This window comes from Microcebus murinus, chromosome 10, assembly GCF_040939455.1.
Source record: "Microcebus murinus isolate Inina chromosome 10, M.murinus_Inina_mat1.0, whole genome shotgun sequence".
In the NCBI taxonomy this organism is placed as follows: domain Eukaryota; kingdom Metazoa; phylum Chordata; class Mammalia; order Primates; family Cheirogaleidae; genus Microcebus; species Microcebus murinus.
The window spans coordinates 56,004,034-56,023,139 of NC_134113.1; the positions used below are offsets into that span (position 1 = coordinate 56,004,034).

General features: G+C 40.2%; 1 protein-coding gene across 1 annotated transcript in view; it reads left to right on the forward strand.

The window, feature by feature from the left end:
* The window catches only part of SLC4A8 (solute carrier family 4 member 8), a 77,187-nt gene that overhangs the window by 30,532 nt on the left and 27,549 nt on the right, over window positions 1-19,106 (forward strand). The window contains exons 6-16 of the mRNA XM_012762581.3: window positions 1,900-2,088; window positions 3,110-3,201; window positions 4,211-4,368; window positions 5,273-5,360; window positions 6,430-6,576; window positions 7,374-7,474; window positions 12,988-13,162; window positions 14,285-14,418; window positions 15,154-15,399; window positions 18,201-18,306; window positions 18,944-19,105. Coding sequence (XP_012618035.2) covers window positions 1,900-2,088; window positions 3,110-3,201; window positions 4,211-4,368; window positions 5,273-5,360; window positions 6,430-6,576; window positions 7,374-7,474; window positions 12,988-13,162; window positions 14,285-14,418; window positions 15,154-15,399; window positions 18,201-18,306; window positions 18,944-19,105 — 1,598 coding nt within the window. The remainder of the gene's footprint in view (window positions 1-1,899; window positions 2,089-3,109; window positions 3,202-4,210; window positions 4,369-5,272; window positions 5,361-6,429; window positions 6,577-7,373; window positions 7,475-12,987; window positions 13,163-14,284; window positions 14,419-15,153; window positions 15,400-18,200; window positions 18,307-18,943; window position 19,106) is intronic.

Below are 19,106 nucleotides of genomic sequence, written 5' to 3' on the forward strand. Positions count from 1 at the left end.
CTTGAGATTCTTAATTACATCTGCAAAGACCCTTTTTATAAATAAGGTCACATTCACAGGTTCAGTGTGGGAAGTCATTGTTAAACCAGCTACAGAAGCCAAGAAGGGAGAGAGTTTCGATTCATCAGTGTGAAATGCTGCAGAGAAGTCAGGTGAAGTAAGGACTAGAGACATCCATTAAAGTTAGCCACTGGAAGGTTATTGATGATTTTATCAAAAGCAGTTTCATTAGTGTAGCTAAATTACAGGAGGCTGAGGAATTTTTCTTCTGAGAATTTTCAGTAATAGTAGAAGAGAGAGAGAGAAGAGGCAGTAGATAGAAGGGGACATGGGGTGGATGGGATTTTTTTCCAAAATGAAGGATCTGAAATGTGATTATATAATAATATGGGAGGAAGGAACCAATCAATATAAAGGTAAAAGATATAGAATATGGATCTTCAGCTTGAATATTAAATAGATTTTCCTCATTTATTGCTTCTGGCGCTTGGATAATCATGGATAGAGTTAGAAATTGAGAATAGGTTGAGATTTTAGGAAGGCTTTGGTAAAGGTATGTAGGATTGAAGTAAAACGGCTATGATTCTTCACATCAGGTATCTGATGTATTCATAATGTTAGTGATATGGTTAGGTAAACTGCATCAACTAAAACAGCACTCTCTCTAGATCATTTCATTTAATTTACCATAACAACCTCTAAGGTGGGTGATAATAGTAGCTCCATATTACAGATGAAGAACTGAGGTACAGAGAGATTATAACTTGCCCAAGATCTTACAGCCAGAAAGTGGCAGAACTAGGCTAGAATGTTGGTCTTTAACTCTATAACCCATGCTGTTAACTGCTGTGCTGACTGCATTCATCACCAGGTATTGAGATTTTTTGTTTTCCCTCAACTCTTTTGGGTTAGATAGGTTTAAAAGTGATGCTTGGTGACAATTATCTGGGGTGAGTGGTTAGTTAACTTAATTTTTCTTATAGATTTCACTTTTAGATAGCCATGTGTGAAGTTCAACAGTTATAGTTCCTCTTGACAATCGCAGCAATGTTAAAGTCTTGGAGGAAGGGAATATAGGGGAAATTTGGCAGATGACAGAACAAAGTGGGCTTTTGAGTTAGATAGTCCTGAAGTTGAATCCCAGCTTTGTAACTTACTAGATGTGAGACCTTGGGCGATTTTGTAACATTTGGATCTCAGTTTCCTCATCTGTAAAAATTGTTATAATAATACCTATTCCCAGGGTTGTTATTTTTTATTATTTTTGAGACAGAGTCTCACTCTGTTGCCCAGGCTAGAGTGCTGTGGTGTCAGCCTAGCTCACAGCAACCTCAAACTCCTGGGCTCAAGCAATCCTCCTGCCTCAGCCTCCCGAGTAGCTGGGACTACAGGCATGCGCCACCATGCCTGGCTAATTTTTTCTATATATATTTTAATTGTCTAGCTAATTTCTTTCTATTTTTAGTAGAAATGGGGTCTCGCTCTTGCTCAGGCTGGTCTCGAACTCCTGAGCTCAAATGATCTGCCCTCCTATGCCTCCCAGAATGCTAGGATTACAAGCATGAGCCACTGCGCCTGGCCTCAGGGTTTTTATTAATAAAAGGATTAGTTAAGATAATGTACGTAAAGTTCACAGTATAGTTCCTGGCACATATTAAATGCTCAATAGTTTCTATTCCTAATAATAATGATTTGTTACATGAATAAAGTATAACTTTTCACAGCCACTATCATCAAATAGCTCTTTCAGACACTAAAGCTAAAGTTGTACCTCAATGACCCTAGTGGAGCTGCCTCCCCCTACCCCATGTCTTACACCCCCACCGCACCTGGTGTTGGCTTCCTCCTTGGGTTCACTGACCCTCAGTTTGTATGTTCATCTGAGTGCCTACTTTTCAGACCTGATCCTGGATCAGCAAGAACTGTTCAGTGACCTGAATGACAGTATGAGGGTTAAAGTACGAGAAGCCCTTCTCAAAAAGCATCATCATCAGAATGAAAAGAAGAGAAACAACCTCATTCCTATTGTTCGTTCCTTTGCTGAGGTTGGCAAGAAGCAGTCTGATCCACATTCGATGGATAAAAATGGTAAGATTATTAGGAGTGATCATTTTTTCTCTCTATTAATAAGACATTTGGGAATTAGTTGGAGATGCTGAGTTACTAGAGGGTAGAGGCTATCTTTGTCTCAAATGTTTCCATGCCCACTTAGACACTTAGTACTTTTTGGAGACTGGTAAGTTGGGTGGCTGGAACCGGTGCCCATCTCCCTCTCATGGCACGTGGGATGTGTTCTTTGGATAGTTCTCAGTAGACCCAAGGAGAGGGACTTGTGCCCTAGGGTGGCCTCAGAACTGATGTGGCCTTTGGGAGATATCCACATTGGGGATATTTGAGACCAGAGACTGTGAACTGAGTAAACAAATGTCTTAGATTAAGGAGGCAAAATACAGTAGTGTAGGCTCTTGAGTCAGGCTTCTAGGTTTGTGATTCTGGCTTTACCACTTACAAAGTGAATGACGTTGGGCAACCTACTAAGCCTCTTTAAGCCTCACTTTCTCACCTGTAAAATAAGAACCATAATAGGACCTCCTCCATAAGTTTATTGTGAGGCTTCAATGAGTTAATCCATGTAAAGCCATTAGCTGGGTACATGGAAGGTTGTAAACCCTCAGTGAATTTCAACTGCTGATTGGTTTCTTATCCTGTGGCCAGGAAGGGCCTCATGTATATTTATCTCCTGGTATCCACATTTATTGAATCACCACATGTAGGAGATATGCCTGGGAATGTATAGTTTTGAAAAGTTCTCCATAGGGGTCTCTCATATATACTTCTGGTTATGTATTACTGCCTTAATAGAAAAATACAAAAGGGTCATGAATATGTTCGGGAAGAAGGTGTAGAATTAGTAAGACCTGTGTCCTCTCCTTACCCTTGACTAGCAGGTAAAGAGATAGGTATGGGGAGTTCCTGGCTTAGTAGCCATCTTAACCTCTTCTCCATGTCGGCTTTTCAGGAGAAGGCACAGCCAACTGCTGATGAGTGGGGTATGTCAGAGTGGAAAAGGCAGGGACTCAGAGGATTCTGTTTGGTTTTCTCCATGTAGGTCAAACTGTATCTCCTCAGTCTGTTCTAACTACAAATCTTGAAGTAAAAAATGGAGTGAATTGTGAACACAGTCCTGTGGATTTAAGCAAGGTGAGCAGAGACATGGGAAGTTGGCCTCTAGGCCTAAGATTATTTCTAGTTGAACCCAGAGTCCATTTGTTGAATCTGGGTGAGCTTTGGTGGTTTTTTTTTGTGTTTTTTTTTTTTTTTTTTTTTTTTTAATTTTTTCTTTTTTGGCTTGAGCTTCACTCTGCAAGCTTTGGTGTTTTAAGACTCTTACTCCAAGACCGGAGCCCTTTCTACATAAAAGGAGGCCCACTTGCACTTGTCTGCTCCCTTTTACCCCAGCTTGGATGAGGCTGACTCAGTAGTTTGTTCCTCCAGATTCAATATGCTGAAAACTGAGTCTTCCCTAACACAGACATCCTGATTTTTTGGTACCTGCTCGCCAGCATTTCCTTCTCACCTCGAAGGGTTTGACAAAATAATATTTTTGCTACTGTCTTTTAAAACTACCTCTTGGTTGAAACTCTTCTTGAGGAGTGTGACTTTGGTATCTGAGGCCTTTTCCAGTAGCAGTGCCTTACTGCAGCCTAGTCCAAGCCTCGGTCTCTCTGCCTCCAGCCTCTCCTTGCTCTTTCTAAAACAGACAGTGTCATGTCACTTTCTCTGCTTATCAGCCTCCCCGTTTTATTTAGAAAACCTGAAATCTCTGACAAAGTGTTCAAGTATTTAAAAAGGGAAAGAGTATGACCCAGAGCTTCAAAAATATTCCTCTTTGAGGCAGCTTGGTAGAATGGGATTGAAATCCAGAATACCTGGATTAAAATTCTGACTCTGTATCTTAAAAGCTCTGTGGTCCTGAGCAAGTCAACTTCACTTTTCTAGGACTCAGATACTTCTTTTTTTATTTTTATTTTTTAAAAGTGATACTAATATGATCTGTCTTGCCCACCTTCTGGAATGTTTATAAGGATCAGATAAAATAGCGTGAGAAAATATTTATTAGCCATAAAATGACATATGAGTGTAGGAGGAAGATGATTGATGTTTAAGGTGATGGCTCCCAAATTGTCAGAGGGTTCTTTTGGACTTTCAGGTGGACCTTCATTTCATGAAAAAAATTCCCACTGGGGCAGAGGCCTCAAATGTCCTGGTTGGAGAGGTGGATACTTTGGACCGCCCCATCGTTGCCTTTGTGAGGCTGTCTCCAGCTGTTCTTCTCTCGGGCCTGACAGAAGTGCCAATCCCAACAAGGTAAAGGCAGAGATAAAACTCCATGCATTCTGTCTAAGGTGCAAATCTGTGTAGCACTGGCGAAAGAAACCAGCTAATGCCAAAATTTAGGATTAATTAATTTTAAGAATAGTGTTTAAAATTCAGTGGTAATCTTAGAAAATCAGGGTATATTTGATTAACCACCATGCAGAGAGGAATTCTAAGACTTTTAAGGCTATGACTACACAGTACTTACAGTCTTGGAAATGGAGAATTAATGAGCACTCAAAGGGTGTAGCAAGGGCCAATCACTTGTCATAATAGGAGACCTAAGTCATACTCTCCCAGTTCTATAGAGCTATATCCCAGGGAAATGTTTCTGAGCAGAGGAATTTCTGTCTCTTTCCACAATTCTAGCTGGGTTTATGTGGCTTGCCCACATTTGTTCAAAAGTCTATTCATATGCTCTGAAGGTGATACTGCCGGTGATTCAGAGCCCCTGATTACAGAGAGTATTCAGATGCCCAGAACACAATTAGATTTCTCTACAGGGCTTGATCATTTCAATTTCTTTATCCTGCTCCTCTCGCCCATCATTTTCTTATTAGAACAATGAAAGGATTCAGATAACCTTTAATTTGCACTACAATGCCATGTTTTGATAAAATGTCCTTTCTATAATTAGGAATTGTGTCTATAGAAACCCTAAGAAATATAACCACATAATTAAATGATATCACACAAATAGCTTCCAATAACCATAGTAGAGCTATTAGGTCAAGGCAACTTGAAGTGCTCCATTATTAGCATGTTTGCTTTTTTTGAAGGTATAGTGATGATTTCTGTTTGATAGAAGAGATAAATGTTATGCTCTTTAGAGAGGAGTAAGATGCCACTTCTTTATATTTACTTACATAATTTCCTCCTCTGTGTGTTTTGCCAGGTTTTTGTTTATCTTATTGGGTCCAGTAGGGAAAGGTCAGCAGTACCATGAAATTGGCAGATCCATGGCCACCATCATGACGGATGAAGTATGTACCACTTCTGCTTCATATATTCACCTCATAAATATTTATTGAGTGTTTACTCTGTACCAGGGACTGTGCTAATTGTTGGGGATAAAATAATTATAATTGCAATGTTTGCTAGGAAGCAGTTGAGGGTACCTCCCTCAGAGACTATTGTAGGAGGACAAAACCCTCTGGGGGATTTTTCTTCCTACGTTATCTCTCCTTTTTTAAGTAATCAAGGATGCAGAGAAAGCTTTGTTTTTGGAAAATTATTATTGCCAAGTAAGGTATAGAAAGAAATATATTAAGGTTGACTTAACTTTCCAGAGAAGATGGTTAAGTAAATATGTCTAAGCTATTTACATAAAGAAACCTCACTCCTTTTCCATGTAATGAGATCAGTTTGTATAAAGTCACAGGCATGATCTCAAGCAGTATAATGTCAATGTCCTGACTTGTCTGTATCAAAGCAACCAGACGTTGGCATTGTGTTGAATCCACAATGCATACCCTGGTGAGCACTGCGCTGCTCATGTAAGCTACAAAGCAGGGCTTTCAAGGCATGTGTCTTAGAGGCTGAGGACTATGTGGGCTGTGTTTCATCAGCTCTCTTTGATTGGGAGGCTTATTTCATGGATGACCTTTATTAGTAATTCTACCCAGTGTTTCCAATCATTATGATCAAGAAAATTTCCCATGCATCTTCCCTTTTCTTTCATTCTTTGTGGAGATACTATAGTTGTATGACTTTAACGTCATGTCTTATCTCTTCTTATACCAGCAGACATATATTTAATTCTTTTTGACCTGTCTCATCTCTAGGTTCACTTTTTTAATCCTTTTATCCTTGTACTTTTCTAAGTGCTAAAGTTTTCTGCATCTGAGATCCTCATTATAGAGATAAAAATCAAAAAATCATTTTTTAAAAATCCTTTTATCCTTGTACTTCTCTAAGTGCTAAAGTTTTCTGCACCTCAGATCCTCATTACAGAGATAAAAATCAAGACGTTGTATCCATTATTCACCATACCCATTGGTGATTGTTTTAAGTTACTTTCAACTTTCCTGAGGATTTTTCTCTTCTCTGTAGATTTTTCACGATGTGGCATATAAGGCAAAAGAGCGAGACGATCTCCTGGCAGGGATTGATGAGTTCCTAGACCAGGTGACGGTGCTCCCTCCAGGGGAATGGGACCCCTCCATTAGAATTGAACCACCCAAAAACGTCCCTTCCCAGGTAATGTATGGACATTAGCCAATGGTGGCTAGTATCACTTACTGAATGCCCACCATGGACAAAGCAAAGACCATATGGATATATGCTAAATAAATCGAGATGTAGCCCTATTTCAGGGCACCTAGAATGTTGGGACAGTAATGAAAAATAGATCTGCCATAACATAGATTGGCTCAGATGTGATGGGGTTAGTCAGAATTACCTGGGGATGAATTTTAAGCCAAATTTTGAAGGATGGATGTGGAATGGCAGAGAAGAAAAGGGAAAATATTTCTTGGGAGTATATTGTGTACAAAGTCATCAGATAAAAAGAACAAGTTGTATATAGAGAGCAGCAAATAGAGCTCTCTGTGTTTTTCTGACACATTAAGGATGGAAGGGACCTCCTACTGTGCACTAGATACCAGCCAGGTGCCTCATATATGTGAATTCAATCTTCCCTGCACAATCTCCCAAAAGGTATTGTTATCCCTAGTTTTACAAATAAGGAATAAAGCTATCTTCCAAGACAAGGTTTTAAGGTAAAATAAGATTATATGGAGGCAGATTTGAAACTGGAACTTAGGTCATAAATGATGCCAAATCCCCCATTTTTCTATTTCTGGGCAAAGCATTGTTAGGAGTCAGGTACTATTGGAGAGGAAGAGAAATTGTATATTTTTTTAGGAAATGCATTCGAAAGCTACAAATATCTGGGCATTTTTGGTTGTTTTTGGGCTATCCCATTGCCATCCCCCCAAAGGCAGAAAGGACAGAGAGATGCTGACTTTACTCATTTTGTGGTCTTCTGTTAAAAGGAGAAAAGGAAAATGCCTGGAGTTCCAAATGGAAACGTGTGCCACATTGAACCAGAATCGCATGGGGGTCATAGCGGGCCAGAACTTCAGCGTACTGGGCGGTAAGTTCTGGGACATTTCACAGCTGATGCTGCTTATTGGCCAGAAGTTGCATAAAGAAATGAGGTGTCCTGTTCCTTCAGCTGCTTTCTCTGTAGTGGGAATTTATTGGCTGGGGATGACCTTTCAAATGGAAGCACTGACTAGAAGTATTATGAATATATCAAATATTGTATTCATTCATTCAAGTTTATCCAACCACCTACCATGTTCTGTGTCACCTCTACTCCTTCCTACACATTGTTCCCTCTGATTTGAACACTCTCTCCTTCCTCATCTCCCAGCTAACTCCTACTTATCCTTGTCTCAGCTTAGGCACCACTTCATTTAGAAAATCTTCCAGGACTCTCTAGAAATGAGGTTAGGTGTTCCTGCTATAATAATATCACAGCATCGAGCTCTAACTTTCCCCCTTATAGCCCTTATCATACTTTATTATTATTGCTTGATTTCTTATCTTTCCTACTGGACCGTTTGCTCTAAAAGGAGAGAGACTCCACTAGATTCCTAGCACATTATCCTGCACAGAATAGGCACCCAGTATCTGATGAATGAATGAATACTTTTAGAATGATGTCTGTTCTGTAGCATGGAATTTACTGGCTATGGATAAATGTTGAGTGATCATTTTAGGTTAAGAAACTCCCTTAGGGCAGGAAGATAGGTAGGTCCTATTTTAGGTGTGTGTGCCTCAGAATAGACAATATAGTCTTCTAGGCCAAAAATTTAAAGACAGATGTCCAAGGAGGAGATCCTTTATGGTAGTGAGGAAAGTAGGTCCCCAGACTAGGAGCTTTTACTTCCTACCCACCTTTCCCAGGTAGGAAAGTGGTAAAAGAGGATGATGATATTTTGGGTTGGTGTGACATCCATAGGTACCCCCAGATCATGGGAGAAAGTTGAAACTATGGATCTGGCTCTGTAAGTTGTGTTATATCTAAAAAGATCTGCTGGGTGGAGATTCTCAGGGCAGGACTCACATCATAGAAAGAAACTTTTATATCTGTTACTCCCTTGCCTTCACCTACTTTTCTTCCCCCTTGCTTGAAGTTGCTGTCCCTACTCTTCTATTCTCAGTACTCTATGCAATGGAAACTCAGGGTTGTTTTGGAATTATAGAGAGGAATTTATTTTTCTACTCTTGAAAATTCAGGGAAAAGTAAGAAGAGGAGACAGAGAAACAGGATGGAATGGCAGGCACTTAACTGACAGTCTCCTGGTAAAGGAGTATGTTTTCTGGTTGGAGGAATGTATGTGAGGATGAGGGAAGATAGCTATCCTCTGGGAGAGAGCACTGGTGGAAAGGAGGGGCCCTTTGATTTGAAGGGGTCACTGAAAAGAAGGAGCGACCTTTAAGAGTGAGTTAAATATTTTCTTTAAAGTTGGGAGAAGTCTGAATTGGGTGGCGAGGCCTGGTATGGAGAGGCAGTTCAAGGGAAGCATCTTAGAATGTGTTCTAGGACTACAATTATTCAAGGAGAGTTGGAGTTTTTTTAAGGAAAGTGTCTTGAGTATGGATTTGATAACAATTTAGAATTGTAATTCATATTTTAGATATAAAGAGTTTTCATATCTTAGGACTTGGAGTTTGAAAGTAGTGGAATTACAGGCAACAGAGTTCCCCCAAACAGATATCTGTGCAGAGGTGAGATTTTGAGTTTCTTTTGGTGCCAAAGAAAATAGGATAAACTTGGAGTTGTAGGCTTTTTGAGAGAATCACTTATAATCAATTGCACATGGGGGTTTGGGAGACCATTAGATTGGATCTCAACTGTTATAAGATCTCAGAAATGGTGCCTGATCTCCCCAAAGAAAATCCCATGTTTCCAGGATAATTGTGTGCTTAATCACAAATTCCAAGTATCTTAACTCACAAATTCAAATGGAGTTGGAAGGAGTTCTCCCAAAATGTTGTATCAGGAACTTCTGGAACTGACAAAACTGAAAGGAAGCTCTGGGCTCAGAACTTAATTCTGCTTGGTATTGGAGATATTTCTTTTTTCTGAACTCCTGATGTTTTCCTCAGAGACCTTAGTAAAGGACTTCAAGACACATGACCTTCCTGCCATTGTAGCCTCTTAGGCTAGGTGACATAATGCCTGCATGAGGGATCACAGTTCCAGGCCGGTTCTGGCCCTTTTCCCAGTCTCAGATTATGTGGGAGGTAAATGTGAGCCTTTCCTACAGATGGACATCCTAGAAGTTTCTATACCTTCCTGGACTGTACAAACTAAAAATACATTAGCCTGGGTTTTATAATTCTTCAAACCAATTAATTGTGTTTCTTTGAGATGCAAATCCTGCTTTATGTATGTCATGTTGCACAACCTTGGGGCAAAACATGGAGACTTAGCGGATGTTATCCTTGTTGGATGGAGAGGTATTTGAAGGTGGGCTGGAGTAGACTCTAAGAAGGTGGAAAAGGAGACAAAGTTGAAATGGCAGTCTGAGTTCTGTATGATATAACCCTTCAAGCCAGGGCTAAAACAGTGTCTTGAACCTCCCTGGTGTTTCCTCAGGCAGGGATGCCATACATGACAAAGAAGAAAGTATGACTAGAGTGTTCCTAGGCCAGAAGCTCCATAGCAAGGAGAAGAAACTCTGGAAAGGGGTTTTCCAGGATAGATTTTTGTCCCTTATTGGGGTTGCCACTTTTGGGAAGGGCTAATGAAAAAAAGAATCAGGAGCTGCTATCTCGATGATCCCCCACACTTCAAACAGGTTTCTTCCAAAGCACACCAGACAAATGGATGGCTGGCGTGTCCCTAAAGCCCTCCAGGGAAGGGCTCCCTAAGTCAGTGCTCCAGATCCTAGTGATCCTCTGCACGGGTAAGTGCTTTCTTGCATCAAGCTTAAATTTATATCCCTGTGTGCCTTCTGCCCCCTCGCCCAAACTTAACACCAAGGACAGTCTTGAAAAGGAAAGGAAGTCTCAAATATAGACAGAAGCATCGATGCCTAATTAATATCTGTTGTAGATGTGCAATTATGGTCTGATTTTATGCATGAGTGAGGTATGAAGCTGACTTCATAAACACTATTCAGAAATTATTAATTTACAGTTATACCATTGATGTGAGCCTCAGATCTTTCCCTGCCTGTTAATCGCTGCTAGGTAGACAGATGTCTTCCCTTTCTATGGCTTCTCATAAATCCATTTCAATAAATCTTTTGTCTGTTGCTCACAGACATTCCTCTCTGAAGATGTCTCTTGTGTCCAGGGCCTGACCAATCATGGCAGCATCTCAAGCAGCCTCAGTGGGATGGGACTCACTATTATAGAAGGAGATTCTTTTCCTAGAATAATGCCCTTCCAAGGAGGGTTATTGATGATGAGGAGGTGATATTCCCATGATTAAAGACGCTATGTTAGCTAAGGACTTGGAAACCCTTAAATCTTGCCCCAGGCTAATCACTGCTGCCTATAAAGTCATTGAGGGGCTATTTACTCAGAGAAGAAAGAAAGAGAAAGTGATACTTTACTACTAACCAGAGCCTTGGTCCCAAACCCTGAGATGGAACTCTTGACCCTGTAGATAATACTTTCACCTAAGCTAGGTTTACCAGATAGGCTAAAACTAGGGAAGGTCACAAATTTGGCCCTGCCTCCTCCCCTAAGCCCAGACCCAGACTGTGATGTTATAAGTTGAGGAAAGATGAATCCCAACTACACCCACTAAAAGCAGAGGAAAAAAGCAAGTGAGTAAGGTAAAACAGTGTCTGCCCTATGTCCACTTGTATTAGCTAGGTGAAAGATAGCATTTGAGTGGAGAAAGAGCTGTCTGGGCCAGCATACAGGTCCCAGGCCACCTCATACTCCTCCAGAATCCTAGGTGACAGAAGGAAAATAAGAGTTGGTCAAGACTCCTTCCATGAGAGAGTAGCTTGTTTGTTTTAGTTTTTTATTATAGAAAATTTCAAACACATGAAAAAAGAAGACAGACTAGTATCATGAACCCTCATGTACCCAACCCATCAACTATTATTGACATTTTGGCAAGCTTGTTTCATCAATTTCTTCCCACTTAATTTTATTTTTATGCTTTCCAGATTATTTTAAACCAAATCACAGACATCATATCATTTACCTATAAATACCTCAGTATGTATCTCTGTTAGATAAGGACATTAACAAATTATCATGCCATTATCAAATCTAACAAAATCAAGTCATTCTTTATCTAATGCTCAGTCCATATTAAACTTTTTATGATTGTCTTAGCAACATCTTTTTAGAGTTCTTTTGTTTGATATAGGAGTCCATCAAGGCTTGCATTTGATTATTATGTTCCCATTCTATAATAGCCCCTCTTCCTTTTTTGCTATGTCATTGATTTGTGGAAGAAGCCAGGTGATTTGTGCTGGAGATGCTGAGTGGCTCTTTTTGTTACTCACTGACAGCTTTCACCCTGGTGCAGTGACTACACTTTTGGAGAAAGTGGCCAAATCTGAGAGCACTCTTCCTCCTTAGTGTGGGATACCTTATTATTGGTCTGTCTCATTTTTGGAAAGGGGTCCTGAATCCTGCCATCAAGTCCTATTGACTCTACCTCCTCATTAGTTTGACTCCATCCACTTTTCCTCATCCCAATCCATGTTCCATTCATTACACCACCACAAGAGTGATCCTTCCAGATACATGTTTGATTATGTTGCTCCCGTTTATAGTTTTTCAGTAATTTGACGTGCAATTAGGATAAAGTTTTAATTCCTTAAAGCCATTTACAAGGCCCTTTGTGACTCAGATTCTCAAGCCTCATCTATTGGAATTTGCCCTTCATGCTGTATTATCCAGTCTCAACTCTTTTAGCACTTTGAACCTGCAATGCACTCTCACTTCTGAGTGTCACCCATGCTAGGCCCTGTGCCTCGTCTGACTTGAGTCATCACTGAAATGCCCCCCTCCCTATTCAATGCTACCATAGCACCCGCACAACACTGCCTGTCTCCTGCACTAGACCGTTGGTCTTGGAGAGCAAGGGCTGTGCTTGTCTTGCTCACTGCTGCATCTCCAGTACCTGGCACAGTGCCTGTCGCCAAGTGTCTGCTACTACTTATCAATCGCATGAATGAATCATTATGCTAATTTCTCACAAGTAAGGTGGGTAGTTGTTCTAGTAACTGCATGTGATAGGGGCTTTTTATCTAGAAAAAATTTAATAAAACTAACAATCATAATATCTTGAGTTGGTTTTATACATTTCCTAATAATAGCTCAGAATTTAAAATTTAAAGCTAATACTTGCTTTCATATTAATTTTTTTGAACTTTTTATTGAATGGGTAATATACATACACAGAATAATTCTTTTTATTCTTAGGATAATCATTCAAATTTACTGCAAGTCATGCTCTTGGTTGCAAAGAGACTCTGTGCTGACCCCAGAGAGTTCTCCTCTACTTGGAGTCAAATCGAATCCAAACTATGACCTCAATACAGAACACATTAGAAATGCTTTCAAATGCTTTTGTGGAAGAGGGATTGTGTTAGAGGCCTGTCTGCCATGTTTCCACAGGCTATTTGGGGGCTTGGTGCTGGACATCAAGCGGAAGGCCCCCTGGTATTGGAGCGACTACCGGGATGCACTCAGCTTACAGTGTTTGGCCTCCTTCCTGTTCCTGTACTGTGCCTGCATGTCACCTGTCATCACCTTTGGGGGATTGCTTGGAGAAGCCACCGAGGGACGCATAGTAAGAACTTTTAACCACTTTTTTAAAAAATTAATTTATTTTTTTGAGTCAGAGTCTCACTCTCTTGCCTGGCTAGAGTGCTGTGGCATCAGCCTAGCTCATAGCAACCTCAAACTCCTGGGCTCAAGCAATCCTTCTGCCTCAGCCTCCTGAGTAGCTGGGACTACAGGCATGCGCCGCCATGCCTGGCTAATTTTTTTCTCTATATATTTTTAGTTGGCCAATTAATTTCTTTCTATTTTTAGTAGAGACAGGGTCTCGCGTTTGCTCAGGCTGGTCTTGAACTCCTGACCTTGAGCGATCTGCACGTTTCAGCCTCCCAGAGTGCTAGGATTACAGGTGTGAGCCACCACGCCCAGCCTTAACCACTTTTAATGGTCTCAAACAAGACTTAAAATACTGTGGCAGCAGCTTAGTCCACTGCAAGGTGGGGTGGGCAGAAATTATCTAGTCTAGGACTGAGGAGATTGGATTCTTTCTCCTGAATTACCATGAACTTCTGACTGTCCTTCCAAAGAGCAGCACAGTTCTCCCTTTAGAACAGACTCTTCTGCTACAATATCAGTTTGCCCAGTTGAATTGTCTATCAATTTAAAGATGGAAAATAGTTATATTGGTGCCATTTGAAAATAAGATTTCAAGTGACTCTGTGTGACTGTTATCATCATGCTTTCTATATACTTTCAAATACTGAATTGAGTCACTAAAGAATAGGACTTAGTTGTGGAATCATATGTGAATGGATTTGGGCACCTGGATTATTAAAGTGATATCTGTATAGAAGGGTATTAGCTGGGCTGAGAATGGTGGCATGTGCCTGTAGTTCCAGATACTTGGGAGGCTGAGGCAGGAGGATTGCTTGAGCTCAGGAGTTTGAGGTTGTAGTGAGCTATGATGTTGCCATTGGCACTCTAGCTGGGGCAACCGAGTGAGACTCTGTCTAAAAAAAATAAAATAAACAGAAGTATTAGTGTGTGTACATATCACTCTAGCTAAGATGAAATATAAGCAAATGACTGTCAAGGCACACATGAGGGCTAAGTGAGGAACGTACACAAACCAACATCGTTCTTTACTGATGGCCTATGGACTCAGTGATGATTTTTTTTTTTTCCCTCTCAGAGTGCCATTGAATCCTTGTTTGGAGCTTCCATGACTGGGATTGCTTATTCCTTATTTGCGGGACAGGCTCTCACCATCCTGGGAAGTACTGGGCCAGTGCTTGTGTTTGAAAAAATTTTGTTCAAATTCTGCAAGTAAGACATTTGTTTTTTTGAAAACTCTAATTCAATGTGGTTATTGTGCTGCCAGGTTGATTGCCAGGGCCCTATGTGAGTACAAGCTGGCGATATCATTCTAGATTGTAAGAAACTTGAAAGAAGAACGTTATTTGTTCTGTTGTCCTGTCCTCAGGTAGTACCACACCTAAAATAGCAGATCTCTTATTCTTAAAGTAATGTCTCTCAGTCATTATTGAAGTCTTCACTTATCTTTTAAAAAATCCCTTTTCCTAGCTAATTTAAACTCCTTCATTTGCATTGCAAGTCATTTTTTATTTTACCCTAATATCCCCCCTTCATATTCTGATTGCTAGTGATAGTGGGACTTGACAGTACTCCAGTTGCCCTACCTTTCCTATGAAATCTTTTTCTTTTTTTCATTTTGTATTAGAAATAGGAACACATAGGACTAGGGCCAGCCCCTTTTTCTTACTGCCAGAAGAAGATCTTAATCACATTGGGTAGTAGTGGCAGAAATGTTGTGAGACACCTTCCTTCTCCACTTTTCATATCCTTGCCCATATCCCATGAGACATATCTTTATTACTGCTGGGCCAGGGCATTATTTAAAAGTGAAATGTAGCCAGAATTAGGAATAAACTGGATTCCAAGCTTGTATGGATTATATGAGATTAATTAACTGTATTTCTGACCCTTTGTCTCTTAATGCCATCCATCCATGCTTTTTGATGAACTTTGCTCTTGTTTCAGAGACTATGCTCTTTCATACCTCTCCCTTCGAGCTTGTATTGGACTGTGGACCGCCTTCCTGTGTATTGTCCTCGTGGCAACTGATGCCAGTTCCCTTGTCTGCTACATAACCCGCTTCACTGAAGAAGCGTTTGCCTCCTTGATTTGCATTATCTTCATCTATGAAGCAATAGAAAAGCTGATTCACTTGGCAGAGACCTACCCCATCCACATGCACAGCCAACTGGACCACCTTAGCCTCTATTAGTAAGTGTGTTTTTTGCTTACATTTTTTAATTGAGCAAAGCACCTGAGTTTAATTGCTGATGTAGTGTGCCAGGCAGTGCTTACAGCTTTGGTAACGAAGTGTCTTGGCCCTCTGTGAAACAGAGCTCAAAGATGGATGAGGAGACTTGGAGGAATGTCAAAGGAGAACAATCAAAAGAGATGACAAAGATAGACTAAGAGGGAAACACAGAGGGGACTTGAGAAATGTTTTTCAGAACATATCTTTCAGTTCTATGCATTGAAACAAAAATACGCTGTAAATGTATCAGGGAGAATTTGAGGTAGTTATTGGGAAGAACTTCTTTTTGCAAGAATTATAAGCCCCTGGACCATGTTACTAAGTGAGAGAATGGACTCTCTGTCTCTGAAAGTATGTACAAGCAACTCTCAGGAATCATTAGGGAGATGTATTAATAATTCCTTTCAGATCCAGGGGTTTCTCTTACCATATCATAAAGATCTAGAAACTTATTTACTTCCTAGATTTCAACCCAAGAGACTATGATTTCTTCATGTGTTCAATATAGTTTGGATTATCTGGAAAAGAAACCCAGAATGTGGCTGTGTTTTCATCCATCCAGGAAAGTCTGGTCCTATAAATCATTTCTTCTCTAGAATAGCATTCTCTAAATTATGACTAAAGATCCTTTTCCTTTAGCTCTGGACATCAAGTTTCCTCCTTCTGGCTGTACAGTTCTGCTGTGGAGGATCTGGTTGTAAAGCAAGTATTTTCAACCTGAAACTGCCTGAGAAGAGAGAGCACACTACATGGAAGCATCTGGCAACAAGCCACAAATGCACTTTTATATATTCTAGTTATCCATTCATTAACCTTTCTGAAATCAGAATTAATAAAAAAATTATTAGAATTTTAATTATTTTATTACAAAGTAACAGTGAATATAATCTTCAAAGCCTAGTGATGAGCCTAGCTTGTTAGCATTGGAATTCTTATTTCTGTAAGTAAAGTTCATTCTTTGGCCTCTTTTCATCATTTGTTTATTCATTTAACAAAATATTTATTGAGCCCCTGTTATGTTCCAGACATTGTTTTAGGCCCGGGAAGCATAGTGGTAAACATGACAAAGGATCTATCTTTATGAGGCTTATATTCTAGTGGGAGAAGACAGACAAAAGTGACCAGCCCTGGATTGGATAGACTTTGGACCTGGAAACTGTAGTTTTTTGTTAATAAGGCTCAAGATGATATTTTTCCTATATTCCACTTTGGTTCATATGGTGCTGATGTGAAACTAGAACATCCCAACTCTTTATATGATTTATGTTAATATGTGTGGAATTGATTATTTAAAAATAGACTTTATTTCTTAGAACAGTTTTAGGCTCATAACAAAGTTGAGTAGAAAGTACAGAGAATTTCATATATCCTTTGCTCCAACACATACACAGTCTCATCCATTATTCACATCCCACAACAGAGGTATATATTTGTTACAATTAATGATACTACATTGACACATCATTATCACCCAAAGTCCACAGTTTCCATTAGGGTTGACACTTGGTGTTATACAGTCTATGAATTTTGACAAATGTTTAATGACATGTGTCCACCATTATAGTATCATGCAGAATAGTTTCACTGCCCTAAAAATCCGCAGTACTCTGCCTATCATCCCTCCTTCCCCCGCCAACTCCTAACAACCACTGATTTTTTTTACTGCTTCCATAGTTTTGAATATTGCAGAATGTCATATAGTTGGAATCATACAGTATGTAGCCTTTTCAGACTGGCTTCTTTCATTTAGTAATATGTACTTAAGGTCCTTCATATATTTTCATGGCTTGATAATTCATTTCTTTTTAGTACTGAATAATATTTCATTGTCTGAATGTACTATATTTATCCTTTCATCTACTGAAGGACACCTTGGTTGCCTCCAAATTTGGCATTTTTCAAACTTAAGTGTAGGGCTTTGGAGCTTTCCCTATTAATTTTAATTTTGTCGATTTTCTCCTATTATTCTAACCTGTTAAGATCTTTTTAAATTTTAATTCTGGTCATGCTATATCTTAGAAGGCATGCTTATTAAATTCATAGATAATACAAAGTTGATAGTAATGGCTGTGTCATTTGACCATTTTTTGGAGCCAGTTCAGGTATGAAACATGCTAGAACTGGGAGTCAATATTGTGGCCAGTGGGACAGGTGTGGTCTGGTCTGGTTTGGATAGAAGAGGAGGCCTGGGAAAGTTAATGGAGCTTCCAGATGTGGCTCTAGCATGAGTAGCCCTGAAATGGCCAAGGTAGTAGAATATTATCAAGGATAATGCAGTGTCAGGAAGCGCTTGCATCACAATTCTAGGAGACAATTTTTAAAAAATGAGTGTGACGAGGGTATATAGGAAATAAGATATTCAGGCTTGGAGGAAGTTGTTGGGAACTGATTGGGGTATCAGTAGGATCTCCTTGTGATATGGATTGAATTTCATAACAAGAGCCTAAGAGATAGAAACCAAACAAGAAAACGACCAGGACTCATTCTGGGCACATCATATGCCAAGTGTGGTTGTCAGCACAATTCAATCTAACACCCTCACACTGATGTGAGTCCATCTTTAGTGACGATCAAATGAAAAATTGGGGTGTGGTGGGGCCTACGGAGGGGCCTCAACGAATAGGACCCACCTCAGGGATCTGATGTATGCAAAGGAGAAACAAAGCAGGTTCTGAGAGATCCTTAACTCAGTCATGGCCAAAAACATTTAATCGAATATTTACCCACTTTCCTTAGGAATCTTTTTTATTTTTCCCCTCAGCTGCAAGTGTACTCTCCCAGAGAATCCAAATAATCACACCCTACAGTACTGGAAGGACCACAACATCGTGACAACAGAAGTCCACTGGGCTAACCTGACTGTCAGTGTAAGTCTGGGAGCTGCTAGGTGTCTTAGCCTTGTGACCACCAGGTTTTGGAGGGACATCTAGGTGGAACAGGGGTAGGCTGTTGGCAAACTCCGGCATTTACAGAAATAGAGCTTTTTTTTTTCTAAAAAAAACCCCAAAAAACAATAACCCTATTCTTACTTACTTTGTTTTTCCTTTGCCAAAGTTCTCTTGAACATAAAGGGAGAAGATTATCCCTCTCTTTTCTCCTACACACACCTGACCAGTAACCCTGCACTAAGGATAGGTAGGGATAAAACCATGCAGGGCAAGGGGTAGATCCAGGCTTTTTGGGGCTTGAGGAATATTCAAGTTTGGAAGTCCTCTAATAAAAACAGTACAAATTGCTAGGGTCTTCCTAGAGCCTCAGAAACAATGTTTAGAGCAGTTCTGGTTTCATTTTGAAATGTCTTAGGTAGGACCATAAGTAGTCATCCTGCTTGAAAGAGGCCCGTGCAGGGGAGAGCCCCATAACTACATGGAGGTCAAGTGGATGCTGCTGGCAGCCTGAGCTCCCCCGCAACTATGGGGTGACAGTGAGTGGTGGACTCAGAAGGAAACAGGTATTTATTCCCTGTATCTGCCTTTCATTACCCAGAAATGTTTGTTCCTTTAGGAATGCCAGAAGATGCACGGAGAGTTTATGGGATCTGCGTGTGGCCATCATGGACCCTACACTCCGGATGTGCTTTTTTGGTCCTGTATTCTCTTCTTCACCACCTTCATCCTCTCGAGCACCTTAAAGACATTTAAGACAAGCCGCTATTTCCCAACCAGAG